This window comes from Megascapheus bottae, chromosome 9 (genome assembly GCF_031878675.1).
Source record: "Megascapheus bottae isolate mThoBot1 chromosome 9, mThoBot2.hap1, whole genome shotgun sequence".
NCBI classification, from domain to species: Eukaryota; Metazoa; Chordata; class Mammalia; order Rodentia; family Geomyidae; genus Megascapheus; species Megascapheus bottae.
The window spans coordinates 6897638-6918532 of NC_143517.1; the positions used below are offsets into that span (position 1 = coordinate 6897638).

The 20895-nt window shown below is 38.9% G+C and overlaps 1 protein-coding gene and 1 non-coding gene across 2 annotated transcripts in view; one reads left to right on the forward strand and one right to left on the reverse strand.

Moving 5' to 3' along the window:
* The window catches only part of LOC150058741 (lipoxygenase homology domain-containing protein 1-like), a 105855-nt gene that overhangs the window by 69950 nt on the left and 15010 nt on the right, over nucleotides 1-20895 (forward strand). The window contains exons 5-6 of the mRNA XM_090338825.1: nucleotides 13871-14025; nucleotides 19680-19758. Of these exons, the coding sequence (XP_090194951.1) occupies nucleotides 13871-14025; nucleotides 19680-19758 (234 nt within the window). The remainder of the gene's footprint in view (nucleotides 1-13870; nucleotides 14026-19679; nucleotides 19759-20895) is intronic.
* Nucleotides 3221-3293, reverse strand: Trnar-ucg (transfer RNA arginine (anticodon UCG)). The gene has a single exon. It is a non-coding gene; the product is annotated as a tRNA-Arg (tRNA).

Sequence of the window (20895 nt, forward strand, 5' to 3'; positions counted from 1 at the left end):
ACTTTCATATACATACACTGAGTATTATGAGTACTCACTCACCCCTCTCTCAATTCATTTTTTTCCCTACCCCTGAGCGAAACAGGTCTTTCAACTTTCTGGTATTCAGTTTGTTAAATCATAATTGAGTTGTTCAAAGGAGTTATATTTTTGGAGTCCTCCTCTAGAGATACCACAGTGTAGTCGTATATATTTTAACAGATGTTTATAATACAGATCTAACTTCCACATATGAGAGAAGGAATACACCCATTGTCTCTCGGAACCTAGCTTGCTCCACTTAAGACAATGCTTTTTAGGTCCAACTCTTTCCTTGCCAATGACCTAATATTATCCAAGTGAGCATTCTTTAATGCTTTTGCCATTATCACCATGTCCATCCATGTCCAAAGGCAGATATGACTTCCAGGTGAAACATACCTTGGCATCCAGAGGACAACTGTGCCTCAGATGAGTAGAATCTGGCTTTGCATGCTAGTCTCTGTCCTTGACTTTGAGACTTGGGTGAAATGACTAAGATTTCTTATTTGATTTCCCTGTCATGTATCATCCAAGCCTGGATCTTTGTGAGAGTGAAGAAGGCTCTATTAATAATCACACCAACCCAGGAACATGTTGAGACTATTTCAGGAAAACTTGAATTGTGATCATTTTTTGGGGTTCCTTAAGAGCAGGTAAGGTGTGTGTCATGAAGGAAATTCTCAGGCTAAACTAAGTTTTTCTCCTTTCCTGTTATTTTTTCTTCTTCCCCCTTTTCTTTCAGATTACTTATGGTCAATCACAAGAAAGTGGTATCTCAAAGAATACTTCAGGATTAGTGCTTGCTATTCTCAAACACACAGCCCTAGTACCCAGCTTAAAATCACACACTATGACATTCTTGGCCTTCAAACATTAGACGTTTTCTTATCTTAGAATAAAAGCCATAGCTGTCACACTACTCTACAAGGCCATACTCAAGTCCCTGCCTGTTCCCCACTCCAGTCTCAGTGTTACTTGGGGATGTACATGTTGTTCCCAAAGCCTTCAGGCCTCTGCCCTGCCAGTCCTATGTGTAGTCCATCTGTCGGCAGGCCTCTGTGTGACTGGCTTCGGTACACTCAGCCCAGTCTCTATCCCAGGGAACTTTTCAGCGATGCCTTCTTGGCAACTTTTTATTAAATAGGAAGACATTCCAATCCTTTTCTGCTGGCCTTCTTTTTTTTTTTTCTTCATAAAACCCAAAGGTACTTCCTTTTTAGCAGAAAGATAAATATTGCAAACAAGAGACACAGGCAGCTTTGTCCCTGGATTGCCAGCCATCACATACAGTTTTGAGCCACAACCTTCAGTGCAGGCTGGAACTCAAATTGTCTGTACGTGTTTAACACTGACTTTCATTTACCGTCTGTTTCTGAGCTCTGATTTCTTTGGGCTGTTTGTATCAACAGGATCACACCACAGTGAGTGCTGAGAAAGCTTAATTCTTAGAGACTGAAAGAAAGCACTAAAGCAGCTCATTAATTAAATCAAATGAAAGATTCTGCCCAGGAGTCTGACTGCAGGAAGTCCATCATTACTGTCCCTTCCTAGATAGTATTGTGTATCCCCTGGTCCTCGGGCACTGTGTGCAGCTGCACATATACAGAAGAATGATCCCTTGCAGGGAACCTGGTAATTTAAGGTATCTATAGGACAAAAATCATTCAAAATTTGAGCATTACAAACTGAAGTGTGAAGACTACAAACAAGGGTATAGGGTACTTCCCCTAATACAAATAACCACATTTTCCCTGCCCCTTTTTTTTCTGATTATGAAAGTGTCCCAGATAAAAAACAGCCCCTGAAAATACTGTGTGTTCTATAACAAAGATTAGGTCATAAATGAGTGCTTGGCTTTCTGGCTATCTCCTTGGACTTCCTCATTAAGCGATTTTTGTCAAGTGGGTAGACTTGAAATGTGTTCAGAGCTGGTCTCCCAGGTGGAGCAAAGGGTATTTAGTGGTCATGGCTCAGAATAATTTGCCATCTAGAGTACTGGAAGGCTGACTGGCCCAGAGAACCTTTGGCGCCAATCACCATTTCTAACTTGAGGAGCTATTTAGAGGAGGGCCTGAGAAAAGACTCTTCCAGTTAGGGACCTACTTGAAATATGATTTCCACTAAATGGTAATTGTGATTTTCCCTAGCGCAAGGCTCTCAGTTATGGAGTTCTTGTGTGTGTGTGTGTGTGTGTGTGTGTGTGTGTGTGTGTGTGTGTGTGTATGTGTGTGTGTGTGGACTATGACTATGCAACATATTTGTACAAGGTTAGTATCTTCATGGGTCATTTCCCAATGAAATATGAATATGTACCTTGTCAGGAGAACGTAAGTCTACAACATTAGGGACGTTAGTTAGATTATTATTTTTTATGTGCTGTGCATTGAAGCCAGACCCTGCTTTTGCTAGAGAAGTGCCTTACCTTAGAGCTATCTCACTTTACCTTGGAGCTATATCACTAACTGGCCTTAGAAGGATATTTTTATGTGCTTCCATTGTTTATTTGAGAAATAATGACATTTTTGAGAGCAGATTGGGAGATCTGCTCTGAAACGGGAGTTTTATACATCCCTAAGTCCTACTATCTGAAGAAGATGAGAACACATTTTAAATGAATTCCTCTAGGTGGAACAGCTAGGCTTGTGACTGGTGAGTAGGGAATGTTGTTTATTCTAGTTCCTCTTCATTCATTTATTTCATAGGTTAGTGAACAGCAGTTATTTGAGACAGGTAAAGTATTGTGTGTAGTATAACAGTAAAAATTATAACAATAAAAATTATAACAGAAGTAAAAATTATGATGTCTACTCCACTAGCACATAAGGACCTGAGATTAGGAGATGCAGCCTACAGGGCAGAGGCTAGAGAGACTCTTAGATAAACTAGGGAGCAAGTGAAAGTTGAAAATGAAGAGACAAGTGTGGGTTACTTTCATGATGGAGATTGCTTTGATTTGAGCTATCCTTTGAGAATAGTGTTTGGCAGTCCTGGGGAAAAAGCCGCCAGAGAACACTGGATGATTTCCCTTGTGTAAGTCTTTGGACAACCAGTAGAGAGCAGGAAGCAACCCTTCATGGTGAATAGATGAATAGCATTTCTTTGCATACTCATGGAGGTCAAGGTTCAAACCTTTCATAAAAAAGACATAGGCCCTGCCTATGAGGTTTAGGAATGGAAAAACCAAGATATTGATTCTTCCCAACCGCGGCAGGACTCGAACCTGCAATCTTCTGATCCGAAGTCAGACGCCTTATCCATTAGGCCACGCGGCCTCCCGCAAGATATTGATTCTTAATGCTGAGTGAAAGCAAAGACACACACAGGAGTGGCGGGGGGAGGGCGGTGGCCAGATGGGGGAAGGACTCCTTCAGTTCCACATACAAAGTTGTGATGTATGAGTATTTATCCCCCAGTCCGCTCTGTGCGTGGTGGACCTTATTCTTACTTACTTGCTACCTTCACTTCATCTTAAATGAGAAAGAAATGGGTTATGGAGGAAGTGAATTGGTTCTTGACTGTATGGGAACTTACGGGTTGAGCTTTTGAATGAAATTTAAATTCAAATCCCACATCTATAACAAATATAATGCATGTAATAAATTCCATTCAACACAAGTATCTCATATGAGAGAGTGTTTCTAGATGTGGTCCAGGTTTCACCCTAACTGCTCTGTATTTGCCCTTATTCAGTAGATATTAAGCTTCACAAAGGTCACTTTTAGGGAAGCCAAAAAACATACCTTTTTAAAATTCTCAGTTTCTTGTGAAAATACAGCCCTTGTGAAAGAATGCTTTGATGGAAATATCTATCTACCTATCTATTGATTTACCTGTCTATCCATCATGTATCCTGATTATGGTAAGAGTTACAGGACTATATTTACCCAAATGCATCATACTATACAGCTTAAAAGAGTAAATTTTAGAGCTGGGAGTGGTGGCTCACACCTGTAATCCTAGCTACTCTGGAGGCTGAGATCAAAGATCAAAGCCAGCCTGGGCACAAAAGGACCTGAGACTCTTATTTCCAATTAACCTCTAGTAAATGGGAAGTGGGGCTTGGCTCAAGGGTAGGGTGATAACCGTGAGCTGAAGAGCTCAGGGACAGTTTCCAGGCCAAGTTCAATCCCCATGACCCATCAAAAAAAAAAAAAAGTAAGTAAATTTTACTGCATGTAAGTTTTCCTTCACCAAATCGACTTCAAAATAATCAAAGCCCTTATAACTACTGAAGCTTGAAATTGTAATGAATTTAACTTACAAGCCACTCAGTCATTTCCAATATGAGGTTTACTTTCTTTTGATCTAAAGCTGCTCCTTTCAGGCTCTTTCCTTCCTGGTATGAGGGTCACCTACTGTTCTCAGTGAGTCTCCACAAGATGCTTCATTCTAGCTGCCCTTGGATGCCATGTCTCCTCTCTGTGTGCTGAAGGGAAGATGTGGCTCATCGTGGCTTTGGTTTCCAGGCCCATGAGCTCGTTTTGTCAGAATGAAGGCCATGACTCAGTGAGCTCATTATTCAACCTCAGCCATTTGAAGACTTTTCCTGGGAGCAGGACTGATAGGGAGCTTGGTTGCCTTTTCCACATTCCTCCTAGCTGCTCGGACCACTGATTAACCTATCACTCAAACTTTAGTCATCCAAGAGAGAAGGGATTCTGGGGAGAGGGGATAGAAGCTGGTGAGTGGAGAAGATAGAAAAAAATGTTTTGTGGAAAACAGAAATTTTTCTCAATAACTTCAAATTCAGGTTGGTTCTGGTAGCTTACACCTGAAATTCTATTTTCAGAAGACTGAGATTGGGAGAATCATGTCTATGGGCCAGCCCAGGTAGAAAAATCTATGAGACTCAGTCTCAGCTGAAGAAGTTGGGCTTGTTGGCATGAATTTGTCTACCCTATAGGGAAGTAAGCAAGAGATACACAGGCCAGGCACGTAGCTGTGCAGGAAGTGAGAACCAATCTCAAAAAACAAACAAACAAAAATCAGTTCCAAAAAAGAGTTGCAAGCTGGGCGACAGTGGCTCATGCTTGCAATCCTAACTATTCAGGAGGCTGAGATCTGATGATTTAGTTTGAAGCCAGCCTAGGCATGAAATTCTGTGAGACTATTACCTCCAATTAACCAGCAAAAAGCTAGCAATGAAGCTATGGCTGAAATGTTGGAGAGCTGGCCTTGAGCACAAAAGCTTAGAGACAGTGCCTAGGTCCTGAGTTCCAACCCCAGGACAAGCACACCATACACACACACACACACACACACACACACACACACACACACACACACACACACACATACACCACAAGAAAAATCCCTTTAATCCTGTTCAGAAATCAATGGAATTCTGTTCTAGGCTTTCCAGAGGACTACCTTCTCTCAAGCAGTAAGTGTCAGTCCATGGAAGGTCTCAAAGCCCTCTGGGCAAAACAAACAAAAAAAAAGAATGTAGGAAAATCTTAGTTACAATGTCACGATAGTCTCCTGATACATTTGCTGGGATTATGATAAATAATGCCCTTTTGACAAATCCAATCCAATTCTTTTTCTTCTGGTTTTGTACAAGGCTGGAACTCAAACTTGGTATCTGAGGCTTTTGCCCATTGGCTGGCACTCACTCTACCAGTTGAGCCAACCCCCAAATTCTAGTTCTGAATGGGGAGAAACAGGGCTTCGTCCTCTTGTTTCAGTATGATGTGTTTCTTCCTGGCCTTATACAAGCCAGGTTTGGGGATGAAGTCTAGGAAGCATTAATGCCCCACTATGAAAAACTGGGAGTCTTAATTTCCCCTCGACTGGTGGACTCCTTGAAGTCTAATAAGTACCTCCTGGTACATCTCTTCTCCCTGTATTTGAAGACAAGGTCTGATCAAGTGCCTATAAGAGCTGTAAGAAGAGATAAACTATGGTTTTCTGGTGATTGGCTAGTCATGCCATGAGTTCTGTACCTATCTTATTTGGTAAGGCCAAAACACATAGCTATACAAGACAAAATTTCTGGTTTGGAGCTCTTTCCTCACCCACAGTTTTGGAGAGAGGATTGGACCATGCAGAATTTATGAAGTCTCTGCTCATACATTGCTATTTCTTCATAAAACAATAGCTCCAAAAGAAAACCAAGAAACTGGATTATGGATCCAGTGACACTGTGGTAAAGAAGCACAAAGATCTCTTTTTTTCCCACATGTTTTTATTATAATTAATAGAAGGGTTACATTATATTCACCAGATAAAAGCTGCATTTCTTCACAAACATTGATACCCTTTCTCATGTCTTGGTCCCCATTTCCCTCCCCCCACCCTTGCCCCTCATCTTGTTTTTCCCCTTTTTCTATCCTATTTCAAATAACCAAATAAGCCTATATACAATATATCAAATGACTAGGTGAAATACTGTAATAATATGAAATAACCAAGGGACAGCAAAAGAGATGGGAGATAACATAGTATATTAAGGACAACAATCACTCATTATATGGCTTTTGTTTTGATATCCTGGAGGTCCTTTCATGTAGCATCACACTACATGGCCAAAGATCTAGAATGAATATTGTAAAAGAAACTGAGATGTTTGTTATCAAGAACAGCTCGACCCTCCTCCCCGAACTAATTTTCTAAAGAGGCTTTCTAAAGACTAATAAGAGATCAGTAGGTGGGAACAATGCACATCTCAGCTTAACATTCTTGAGTGGGCCAAGGCTGCCCAGAATGCAGGCAGGGGTAAGGAAGTAGGAAAGGTGGATGCAACTCATATGTGCACTGTTACATAAACAGGAAAACCAGTGTGTGTGCTGTTTTCCGCCTTCTAATTCTTCCCCCTTCAACAATGAACCGAACTTTAATCAAGCTTATTCATTTCATTGAAGTTAGCCTGGACCAAAAGAAAATTAAGTTTTTCCTGGAATAATGTTTTACCAATCTCCTCCTACAAATTTCTCCTATTATGAGAAAAATATGAGGAGAATTTAATTCAGCTCATTCCCTGACAAGCATGTAGCATATTGAAAAGGTCCTGTGATTAAAGAATGATATGTCCCCAGGAAAAGTATGTAGTATGTATAAGTTATTTTTTGAAACTCAGCAGTTGCTGCAGTTAGCAGAGACTGAGGAATACAAGAATTAAAGGGGGCTATTTATAGAGATGTTAATGCTTTAAGCTGATGCTGATAAATCATCATTAACAAACACTTGTCAACGATTCTAGTCCACAATAGTATTTGAAAATAAACCCACAAGTGAAGATTTTGAAAGACTTTTTTTGTCACCAAGATGTGTACAATATTACTGTATCAACTGTATTTATAAGCCTGAAGAATAAAGAAGAGAAAGAAAGCAGGCATAAAAAAAATGCTGAGCTTTGACACAGAACCACCTGCTATGCTATGCTATGCATTGCTTGAGTGATTTGGATGCTGTTGTGATGAAAATTAGTAGTAGATAAACAGAAAAGTGAGAGGGTTGAAGATGATGACATTGCAAACATCAGTGCAAACTTGGTAAAACTGTGCTGATGACGGTTGAGTTGGATGACATTGTGATAAGAAGAAAAGCATTTTGTTTTGTGCTCTGTAGATATGATCAAAGTGAATAAGCAACTGAAGTTTCTAATTGTCAGAAAGAAAAAGCTATGGCAAAACGGATATTAATAGCTGAATGCTTCTGGCTCACACCTACAACCCTAGATACTCAGGAGTCTGAGATGTGAAGATGGCAGTTTGAAGTCAGCTCAGGCAGGAAAGTTTGTGTAATCTCAAATATAATAATAATAATAATAATAATAATAATAATAGCTATAAGTGCAATTGTGGCTCATATAGTAGAGCAAAAGAAATCTCAGAGATAGTGTCCAAGGTTCAAGTTTAAGACTCAGACTGGTACAAAACAAAACAGAAAAACAAAACCCAAAATATAATATTTCAGGTGCATACAAGTGGACATGTTAACTAAGGAATTTTATTTTTATTTTTTTCTGGTATCAGTGAAGCCAGGGTCTTATGTGTTTGCTTGTCTTGCTTGCTTGTCTGATGCTCTACCATTTGGGCCACGAGTCTCTCCTGGCACTGTACTAGTTGATTGGAGATGGAGTCTCTCAAATGCTTCTACCTTGTCTGGCTTCAAACTGTAGTGCTCTGGATCTCAGTCTCTTGAGTAGGTAGGAGTACAAGTAGGACCTGTTGTATGTGACTTAACTAAGCATTCTCTAAAATTTCCCTTTGGCTTAATCTAGAAAAGGAAAATTTTTGTATGGTCTTAAAGATCATGAAAAAGTCTAGAGTTGGCTTTTTTTAAATCATGAATTTATCAGTTTTTTTTTTTTTTAAAGAATCTACGCACTGTTGTTGAAGTATAGCAACTACTTCTTTCTAGAGTTTTGTCTCATTTGCTGCTGTTTGAGTTTAAACTGGCCAGTAACTACTTTTGAGTATGAGCATATTTGACCTGGTCAATTTATAATTTATGGTATATTCTGGGTAGAGGCTGTTAGAAAATGCGAGATCAACTGCAGATCAGCAGAGGCCGTTTAGAGCATCTGGACCAGGCTAGGTGTTGTTCTTAGTACTGTGTAATATGGTTTATACCCTGCATTATTTTCAGTGTGTGTCAGTACTGGGATGTGCTGGGTCTTGTGCTGTCATTTGGCTTTTTTGTTCAAGGTTGGTACTCTACTATATGAGCCCCACCTCCACTTCCAACTTTTTGCTTTTCATGACTCTCATGGGATTTTTTTTTTGCCCTGACAGACTTTAAGCTATGATCCTTAGATCTCAACATCCTGAGTTACTAAGATTACAAGCAGTTGTTAATTATTTGACTTTATATGCTTTAATTTTTCCTTTTAAAAATTATAAATAAATTAATTTTCTGTTTCAGATAGAAAAAGTTATCAGTGTTAGGAAGCTTGGTAGAAATTACACTTGACAGAGAACTACAAGGATATGAAAACATACATTTGCTTTTGTGAAGATTTCCAGTTTTCACTTAATTTGTGGCAGGCTTGTTCTAGTGGTTTTCTGACCAGCCCTTCTCTATCAGTGGTTTGAAAATTTCTTTGCTTGTCCTAAATTCATGAGAAGTGTTCTAATTTTCTGCTTAAACTCTGCTGGGTTTCATCTGGGGTATTTTGGAATATGTAAGGCTGTACAAAGAAACTGATTTATCTTTTCTGCTTATACCATTTCCTGATATACCACATTTGTCTTTTTAAAGGTCAAATGTGTTAGAAACAGACGAAGTCTCTCACTTACCTTGTTTTCTTACTTGCTAGATTTTCATGTCTGAGTACTTTGGAAAATGTGAACATGGAATTCTATAAATGCAACTGCTCAGTTGCATAGAAAATGATTTATAAAATGCTAGAATTTTGAAATACAGTGCTCTTATTGGTTTTATTAGCAAGAACAATCTCTTTTCTAATTAGTGACTATTACCCAGTGTTTCAGAAATAGCCTTAATTCTAAGGTCAATTGTAGTGGGTTATAATTTGTTAGAACCTCACTGGGCTCTTTAAAAAAATATATTTAAATTTGTATCTCCATAGGACCTAGTAATTTTTCTTTCTCAAGAGAGTTATTTTTTTTCATGCTCATTATTGGACTAGTAATCTCCAAGATCTAGCAGCATGAGTGACCAGCTGTGATTGGAACAACCAAGCTTTATGGTAAAATTTGCCACATTTATCTAATTAAAAGAGAGAGAGAAGAGTTTAAAAGAAAACACACATTCTTTTTTTTCTTTTTTTCATATATTTTTTTCTTGTAATTAATAGAAGGGTTACATGATATTTGCCAGATAGATGGTGCATTGATTCCCATACATTGATACCCTTTCACATGTCTTGGTCCCCATTTCTCTCCCCACCACCCCTATCCCCGTTCCCTATCCAATTTCAAATAACCAAATACAAATATATCCGATATATCAGGTAACAAAGTGAGATACTGTAACGATATGAGATAACCAAGGGACAGCAAAAGAGATGAGAGATATCATATTACCTTAATAACAGCAATCATTCATTATATGGCTTATGTTTCTATATCCTAGAGATCCTGTCATTTAGTGTCCTATTAATGGCCTTTTGTATCAAGGTTTTGCTCTATTGCAAATCTCTGCTAGGAGAGCCCAAGGTTTCTACTGATTATGACAAATGAGGGAAACCATTGAGCCTAAGTTCCTTTGAGTCTGGCTTACTTCACTTAATATGATTTATTCTAAGTCTTTCCATTTCCTAACAAATGGGGCAATGTCATTGTTTCTGACAGCAGCATAGAATTCCATTGTGTACAAATACCACATCTTGTTGATCCACTCATCAACTGAGGGACATCTAAGTTGGTTCCATATCTTTGCTATGGTAAATAGTGCTGCAATGAACATTGTTGTGCTGGTGGATTTAGTATGTCCTTGTTTCTGGATGATTGGGTAAATGCCAAGTAGTGGAATTGCTAGGCCATAGGGGAGCGTTATGTTTAGTCTTTGAGGAACTGCCATACTGCTTTCCATAGTGGTTGAAGGAGTTTGCACTCCCACCAACAGTGTAGTAGTGATCCCTCCTGGCCACATCCCCTCCAGCATCTGTTGTTATTAGTTTTCTTGATCCTGGCCATTCTAACTGGAGTGAGGTGGAATCTTAGAGTTGTTTTGATTTGCATTTCTTTTGTGACCAGAGATGTTGAGCATTTCTTCATGTGTCTATAGGCCATTTTTGTTTCTTCTTCAGAGAAGACTCTCTTTAAGTCTTTGGCCCATCTTTTAATGGGATGGTTGTTACTTTGGAGATTAGTTTTGGATTGATTCAATTTTTTGAGCTGTTGATATATTTTAGATATGAGGCATTTGTCTATTGTGTGGTTTGGTGAAGATCTTCTCCCACTCTGTAGGCTTCCTAATTAGTTTACTAGCTATGTCCTTTGCCATACAAAAGCTCTGCAGTTTAATGTAGTCCTATTTATCCAGCCTTTCTCTGATTTGTTGTGATTCTTAGTCCTTATTCTGATTATAATGTGGTGGTGGGATGTCTTCTGGTCAGGTCTGTTTGGCATTCTAAAAGCTTCTTGTATCTGGATGGGCCTGCCCTTCTGGATGTTTGGGAAGTTCTCTGAGATGATTCCCTGAAGTATATTTCCAATACCATTGACCTCTTTTTCTAGACCCTCCTCAATACCAATTAGCCTTAAATTAGGCTTCCTAATTGTATCTTGGACCTCCTGTAGAGTTTTTTTATATTTCCTAGATTTGGATTGACTCATTTTCTGTTCTTTTTCTATAACAACTAAATCATCTTCAACCCCGGAAATTCTCTCTTCTGCATTGTCTAACCTGCTATCAAAGCTATCTACTTTATTCTTCATCTCCCTTGCTTCTAATTGCTCATTTTTGATTCCTTGCATCTCTTGTTTTAGATCATGTATGGATTTCTTTAGCTCCTTGATTTCCATTTGAGTGGTTAGCTCAGTAGCTTTATTCTCTTTGGACATTTGTTGGAGTTCAGTCACCTTTTTGTTTGTGGATTCTATGAATTTGTCCATTTTTCTTTGAAAAACCTTTATTATGGCTTCCTTTATGGCTTCCCCTTTTTCACATATCACCTTGTTTATGGTTTCCTCTTGTTTGGCTGTGGCTTCCTCCCTTATCTCTTTCTTTATGTTTTCACATTTTTCATTAATGATGTTAATTAGTTGCATTTGTATAGCACATGGAAGGCTCTCCTCTAGATTTGCCACTGACTGCTCTATTGCCTGTTTATGTTGGGTGGGAGATGCTATTCCTTGATTTCACATTTTTCTTGAGTTTCTTGTTCTGCCCATTTGAGGATGGGAGCAAGATTAATACTAAACAAGATTATAATTTTTCAGATATAACCAACCTAGATCTTTTTAGTTGGCTGACAATAGATATTAGCTCTTTTAGATTGGTAATAACACTCTCTCTTTCTTTTTGTACACTTACATACAAATCTAATACAATCACAGATGACCAATTTATGACCAAAACAATAAGCCCCTCAATCCATTCTCTATTGTATTTAAGTCCCTCTGGACCTTGAGTATAATTGAACACCTAGATACACAGATTGCTCACCAACCATCAAATGTAGATCCATGCATTATAAGAGTTGAAGGATGAATAGAGGACCAGAGATAGAAAAATAATATGAAAGATGGCAAGGGAGGTAGGAAAAGAATAATACAGGAGTGTAAGAATATTATAGTAATGAAGAAAGGGTATCGTCTAAGGATAACTGACCTAAGGTGATATACAGGTAGAGTATTTGTGTAGAAAGTTTAGATCAACTTAGATAAAACTTATCAAAATAAGAAGAGTAATAAGAAGAATATATAGAGAAAAGAGAGAGGTTGATATAGGAGATTTCAATGATACCAATTTAAGAAAGAAAGAAAAAGAAAAAAGAAACAAAACAGCAACAAAATAAAAGAAAACAGAACACACACACACACACACACACACACACACACACACAAAAAAGAAAACAAAAACAAAAAAAAAAGAGAAAAGGTGGGGGGAGATTCCTCACTGTTCTGAGTTCTTACCCAAGAGATATTAGGGTTGAGAACCCAGAGTTTAAAAAGCAGGTGACTGTATCAATATGGATATCATTTTTATTCAAACTGTACCCAGAGCTGACCACAGTGACAGCAGGATTGTGGGAAAAGAGAGGAGAAAAAAAGAAAAAAAGAAAAAAATAAGGAATGAATCATAACATTAGAAAAAAAGGTGTAGGTTAAGTGGCAAAGAGAAAAATAAGAACATTTAAAAATGCAAATGGTGGGGGGAGAGATTAGGAAACTTGTGTCTCCACTAAATTCTGGATCTAAACACTTCACAAAGTCTTTTTCTCTTGTGATTTGGCTTTGCAGTATTTCGGATGAGATTGCTTGATTGGTAAAACAAAGCTGAAAGATCCATGGGCGGCTTTGTTTACCCAGTCTGTGGTGGGTGCAGGGGACAGACTTCAGCAGCACTGGGGTAGATTTCCAGCTAAGGGAGTTCTGGGAAATCCTTTGCCAGTTAGAAAGGTGGCGCTGTCAGCAACACCTCTCAGGCTCCAATTGCTTTGGCCTGGGTCGTTGCCAGCAGTCAAGATGGCGCTGCTATCAGCTGGTGGGGGAGGGGCTCCCTCCCAATGCCGTTCCCGGAGCAGAAGTGGAATCTTCTCCTTGGAGGTACTCACAAATTGCTGGATTGTCCAGTTCCGTGAGGCTGGCAGGTCCGTGCATGGCCGGGTGTTGGCTCTGGGCTCGCGCAGGCTCTGTGTGGCTCTGTCTGCAGCCGGCGGGTCTGCGCCACTGTGGAGAGCTTTCTCTGCTCTGATTCAGAAGAGCCTTTGTCTCCTGGCTGCTCCATGGTGGAGCTCCAGGCTCTCTTTTTGCGCTGGTGTTTTTCCTTTTTCCCTCTCTGTCTGAGTTCTCTGTGGTCCTAAAGCTTGCTTAGGATCAATTTCTGGTAGAGGACTGTCTCCTGCACTGCCAGTACATGAATCTTGGCAGGAGCTCAGTACGTCTCACCCTGAACCCCCGCCATCTTCCGCCGATCTCCAAAACACACATTCTTATAATAAGTGTGAATATGTAGTGGTTCATGAAAGTGCATAATTGCTAACAATAATTATTTTGAAATAGTAGTTTGGGGAATAGCTGAGAGCCTTATGAATGAGGAAACAAGGCAGTCAGGAGTTTTTGTGTATGGAGGAATATTTAATAAAAAAGAGTCAGGGCAAATATGGTAGTGAAACTCCCATTAGCTAGATTAAAGAACGTTCTCATTCCCTTTTAGTTTCTAACAACATTCAAGTACAAATGAGAATGATGATACCCTATTTCTGGCATTTCAGTTGTGGTTTATGAAATTCACATCCACACTGGCAGAAAACCAGGAGCAGAAACAGACTCCAATGTATTTATCAACCTCATTGGAACCAGAGGAGACTCGGGGAAACGAAGACTTCACCAATCCAAAAGCAACAAAGCCAGCTTTCAGTGTGGACAGGTAAGTAGAAGAGTCCCATTAATTTTCACATCCTATCCTTGCTCTAATTTCTTCCACAAATGACATGTAAACACAATTTCCCAGATGATACCAACCACAAGGCAGGTGGAATCCAGGGTTGTGAATATTTATTGGTACTCATAGTAAAATTGTGGAGTTGATAGGACATGGATTTAATCAGAAATAAGGCAACCAGAAGTAAGTCCAGAGTACTCTATTTTGATTTTTTTTTCTGTTAAGAAAGAAGAGCAACAACAACATCCTAAAGGCTATACTTCTAAATAGGACAGACTAGCTTGTAACAAAATGAGTGACCTGCTGAGAATGCATGGAAATATTTAACAACATATCTTACCATATCTTTTTTTAAACAACATATCTTTCACCTGGGTTTAAAGGCTTTAGAGAGTCAAACAAGAAATTAGGATTTGAGAGTCCAGGATTTTGGAGGAAAAGGCAATGCAGAAGAGAGTCTGGTATCAGCAGACCTCATCATTTGTAAGAAGGAACTTAGAGGAAAGAAGCCAGTGAGATAGGCCATGGTGGGGGGGCTTAGAAAGTTGTGCAAAGATTGATAAGGTAAGTGGGTCCTCATAAATCACCTTCTATAATGTGAGACCTTCCTGAGAGGCCTCTCAAATGAAAGGGGAGATAGGTCCTGCAGGATCTAGAAGAGGAGGTGACATCAGGAAGCACTGAAGGAATGAGGGGGAGATGGGAGAAAAGAACCACACAAATGTGCATTCTAGAAGCTATGGAGGTTCTCAGCAGGGCCTGGATCCCTCTGAGACCCCAACCCACAGATAGGAAACCATAGCAGATGAGCTGGAGCAGCCTTAGGGTAGGACCAGAGTCCTGGAACCATAGATGACAGTCTCCATCCCGGACACCACACATACTCCATCTATGAATCCACTGCACAGTAGGCTGTGGGATGGCCAAAGCCTGACTTTCACATGGAACATTATAAAATATTACTGAAGACATTTTAAAAAATGTAGATATATAGAGAGATATGCTGCATTCCTTGATCAGATGACTCATTAATATGGAATACTTACTTCTGTCCAATTGACCTGCAGTTTTAAAACAAAGCCAGTCAAAATCCCAGGAAGGTTTTCTTAAAATAAGGTTTGGCAACCTAAATTCTAAAATGTGTGTAGAAATGAAGAGTCAAAAGCCCACAGAGTGGGAGATCTTCACTAGCCATACAATAGACAAGAGCCTTATATCTAAAACATACCTACAGCTCAAAAAATTGAATCTCTCAAAAACAAAACCTCAAAGAAACAACCATCTCATTAAAAGGTGGGCTAAAGACTTACAGAGAGACTTTTCTGAAGAGAAAAAATGGCAAATAGACATATGAAAAAATGCTTAACATCTCTGGCAATAAAAGAAATGCAAATCAAAACAACTCTGAGATTCCACCTCACTCTAGTTAGAATGGCCATGATTAAGAAATCTAATAACAACAGATGCTGGTGGGGATGTGGCCAGAAGGGAATGATACTACTCTGTTGGTGGGAGTAAAAAGTCATTCAACCACTCTGGAAAGCAATATGGCATTTCCTCAAAAGACTAAGCATAGAACTCCCCTATGACCCAGCAATCCCACTCCTTGGCATTTACCCCAAATGTCCAGAAACAAAGGCAAACTAAACTTACTAGCCCAACAATGTTCATTGCAACATTATTTATCATAGTTAAGATATGGACAGATGCCCCTCAGCAGATGAATGGATCAAGAAGTTGTGGTATCTATACACAATGGAATTCTATACTAACAAAGAAAAAAGAATATCACCTCATTTATAAGGAAATGGAAAGACTTGGGAAAATCGTATTAAGAGAAGTAAGCCAGACCCAAAGGAACATAGCAATGGTTTCCCTCATTTGTAATAATTATACACATCTAAGACTCTTCTAGCAGAGGATCACAATAGCTCAAAAGCTATGTGCATATGGTCATATAAGATGAGACTAAACAAAATGAACTCTAGGATATGGAAACAAGAAGTTTATCTTTGTCTTTGTCGTTCTTATGTACTATGTGAAATTATTTCTTTTCTGTTTTATCCCCTTATTGTTAAGCTCATGTGGTTACTGTATCTGACTTTGTTGCCTGGTATATTGTATATCCATTTATTTGTTTATTTGAAATAGGGAAGGGAACGGAGAAAACAAGATGATTGGGAGGGGTGGGGGGGGAGGAAATTGGGAGAAAAACATGGGAAGGGCTATCAGTGTTCAAGAAGTAATGCATCCACTACCTGACAAATTTAACTGTATCCCCTCTATACATTACCCCGACAATAAAATACAATAAAAATACTCCTAAAATTATCTTGCAAAAATAAGAAAATAGAGGACACACAATACTAGATCTCAAGAGTTAAACAGTTATGATCGTTAAGGTGGCACAATTTGTAAAAAGCAAAACAAATAGAATACGGTCTAGCACTGGATGAGCATCTGATGTGCAATATCAAAGATTGTAATACATTTTTAAAGTAACTGGTGTGTCATAGGAAAAAGAAATCATGACTGCACTTTGTACCAACCCGCCCAAAGTTTAATACAAATTTAGGTCTAAATTTGAAATGTGAGAAATAACATATCTGGGAATAACAGAAAATCCTCACGATCTTGGTGATGGTGGGCTGGAATAAAATTTAAAGCTTTTTAATATGCTTCATACAAAATGCATCTCTTTAACTAGTTTTTATTTGTGTTTTTATCTGTTAATTTTTTTCAGTGCTGTGGTTTGAACTTTGGGCTAACATATTTGCTAGACAGACACCATACCTTGATCTATGCCTTCAGCCCATAGCCACATTTTAAAATGACCTAATATTGACACATACATTTTAAGCATATAGTTCACTGATGTTAACTGTATTTGCATTATTGTACACTTATCATCATCATCCTCTTCCACAATTCTTTCACCTTGAAAACTTGAAACTCACTTAGCATAATACCCAAAAGTTCCATGCATGTTATAACATGAAGCATGCATAAAGTTTAGTCCTTTCTGTTTTCTTTTATCATGCCTTTCTGGGATCTTTGAATTCAATGCCTCTCATTCCTTGCTTTGTCAGTCATGGCTGGTACTCTGTCACTTCAACCACTCCTCCAGTCCTAGCTGGTTAATTATGGATAAAAGTTTCTCAGGCTGTTGCAAAGTCTGATTTCAAAAATCAATCCTTGTATCTCAGACTCCTGAGATTATAGGATTGGCTGGGATTATAGACGGATAATTCCAGCACTTGGCTAGGATTTTCCCTTTTATAATGCTGGATAATATTCCATTGTATTAACACTTATTTGTTTAGGCATTCATTCACTAGTGGACAGTGGTATTTTTCTATCTGCTAGCAGTTGTGAATAATTTTTTTCTGAACATGTTGGACAATTAAAAACCAAAAAAAAATAAAAGCAAAATAGAAAATACTAAGCATAAAGGGGGCGAACGATAAATTACACTATTTTAATGTTAAAAACTTCTATTCCTCCAGACACTTCAGGCAAGTCAAAAGGCTTGTCATAGTAGGGGAATGTACTATACAATATGTACTGGAAAATTCTTGCTTATACATCATAAAGATTGAGATTCCAGTGCAATCTATGGGCACCACACTTTACTATATACTTTACAGAAGCCATTTATCCACACCAGCAATAAATATGAAATGGTACTCTTTCTAATCAGTAATCAGGAAAATACAATGAAGCCTGTAATAAAATGTCTTGTGCATACCCAAAGGTACAAACTTAATAGGAATGATAATAGCCAAGTGTGCAAAGGAGCATTTAAACTTTCAGGTACTTTTCACACAGCATGTACATTGGGGTCAGTGTTTTTGAAACAGATTTGCATGAACGCTGAGCATATGAATTCCCCACAATCCAGCGCTTTTACAACAGAAATGAATACAGATGTGAGAAAGCATGTTCAAGAAACTTCAACGGGGCCAGATGTATGCATGCCCATAATATCAGCTCCTCAGGAGGAGAGGCACGAGGCCTGTTTTCCAAGTTATCATAGAGAAAAATGCAAAAGTCTAACTGTGAAACAAATAAAAATGGACTAGGATGGAGATTCATGTGATAAGTCCCTTACATAGGAATAACATGGCCTCTCATTCAATTCCACAAAAAAGGAAACAGATCCTGAGAGATATATTCCAGGAACAATATTACTCATAAATGTCTATGAATTGTTGAATACATAAATATTTGGAAAAATAATCATGAAAATGAACCAATTGCTTCAAACCAAGTAACACAGAGTGAAACAAGCCAGACAGGGAGAGAACATGCTATGTAACTTTATTGACGTTTGTTAACTTTGTTGACTGGGGGGAAAAATATAAGGAACAGTGTACAAGGTACAAACTAGTGGTAGCACTTGAGAAGACAGAACCATGGTGCAAAATCATAGATGCAACTGTGCCATTTCTACTTACAGATGAGAGGTGTGGTTCCTTTCCTTAACCATCACAAGGTCACATCTTACAAAGATAAGATGATCAAAACAGTACATTTATTTCAAACCTGATGTCACACTCAACCTTCAAAGAAGACCCAAAGGCCCTGAGGAAAATCATCCTATTTTATTTTTAGATTATGAACGGACATCACTCATACAGAAATACGAGTAGACAAAAACTTGAGATGGAACGGGACTCCTTTGGCACGATGGGTCTTACAACCTATCTATCAGACAAAGCAGAATTTCCTCATCGTCAACTGCTGCACAGAAAAATAGAGAAAGCTAGAGCAACAATTTGGAGTTTTTATAGGTAGCTACTGGGGAGAAAACTTCAGTTTCCATTACCTTACTTATGAGAAAGAATTCTGGTCTTTATACCTGTTTTGGGTAAGAGGTGGCAAGAAATGGGAGGGAAAGACACGATCAGAGAGAACTTGTTCTGAAGTTTCTCTGAGCCTTTTAAAGTAGTTTTCTTTGGAATATTGTGCTCTGAGTTCTAACAAGTTCATCTATGTGTTTGTTGGGTGTGCACTTATAATTCAACCACCTTCTCTTTGTAGTTTAGTATAAAGCTTCACATGTGTACATATGTGTATATACCTATTTGAATGCGCATCTATATGGAGAGACAGGACAATGGTAGCAAGGTTACGTCCTTGGGGAGGCTTCCTACCTCTGTCACCCAGTAGACAGACAGTGACATGGGGCAAGCCATTCTAGACTGTATGTGTGCTGTTGTCTTCCCCGTAAGAGGTACAGGTGAGTTGTGTTTACCTCAGTGGTGATTCTAAAGTTTCTGTCAGTTAAGGCATGAAGATTCTCACAAGAGTCTGGGCAATATGAATAGTTACTGTTGTTAGTAGTAATAGATATTTTAATAAATGTCTTGACTCAATCTCTGAACTCTTTTTACTGGACTTTTGTCTGAGAACAGTAATTATAGGGAACATATTTGTGGGTCTTCCACAAAGTATATTATAGAACCTTCCTCATCAGTAGAAATAGTAATTCTATGGCAGTTGTAGTAATATTAGCATAATGATAAGATACAGCAATATAATAAAGTAGTAATGAAGCAATAATAGTAATATTGGGTTTTTTCCCTACAGAAAGGAAAGATCCTAGTGGTAATGAATTTACTTTTTTCATTGCACAGGTTGATATTTTTTCCATTAAGGCTGTGTCTCTTGGAATATTGAAGAAAGTTGTGATTAGTCATGATGGAACTGGTCCAGGTAAGACTTGGTTTCTTGGGAAGAAATTTGTTCTGTAAATTTATTTAGAGAAGGAGGAAAACAGGGATAGATGTACAGCTGATGTAAGACCCGAGATGGGCAAATATCTTTCTGTTAGATAATATGCAGACTTTGCCAATAACCAGGCAGATGTCCAGGTACAGGGAACAAAGGAAGAAGGTTAATGCCAGGGGGAAGAGGGACAGGCAGGACCTTCTCACATATGTGCACATGTGAGAAGAAGTGCTGCCTATTGTATGGGGTGACGTATATAACCCTTGGAGTTTAGGGGATGGAGAGAAGGTGCAGACTCTAGGGTGGACATGAGGACCAGGGATCATAGTGGACTAAGATTTATGGATACTTTCCAAATGGCAGATAAGGCGTCTGCAGCTGGCCAGGTCAGCTGCCCAGAGAAGGGCCATCTCAAGCTGAAGGGGAGGAGGCTGGCTACTTATGGCCCCAATGAAAGGGCCTAGTGTTGCTTGTGCAAGGAGCACAGCAAACTATGGGAGAGGAGGTCACTGGCCTACACCATCACCATCTCTTTAACAAATTGTAACGAAGTGAAATTGTGCTAGGTTAGCTTATCACAGAATTTTCAAAAACAGATTGTTATTATTAAGGGAATTTCCTGGAAATATCCAAGTATAGGAGAGTAAAAGAGAAAGCGGCAAAGGGAGAGAGAAAGGGGGAGGGAAATGAGATGCAGGAGAAGCGGAAGATGGGAAGGGGGAGAGGAAAAGATGGAGGGTGGGACAGTAAGAGCTCAAATATTTTGGACAGTATTCACAGATACCTCTTCTCTGACCATCATCCCACAGCTCTTAGCAAGCTTCCAGCTTGGGGATCATCCTTGGTCTTTTTCTCCTCCTCTTTATCTTTTACTTCTGCCACAGCTGTTAAGCAACTCCTAGCAATTCTATTCCATGACTACCATCTATTTGCCATTTTCTTATGTTAAAAATAACTTGCAACGTTGGGGTGTCACCTAGGGATAAAGACACCATCTCCAAAGTAACTCGGCAAGCAAAGTTTATTTCTGCAGAAGTGTGTACCATCAGCCAAGAATCTGTCAAGCAAGTCCCCAGAGCCCGCAGGCTGTTCCCTTTTTATCCCTAACACAGCAGGCCCTGC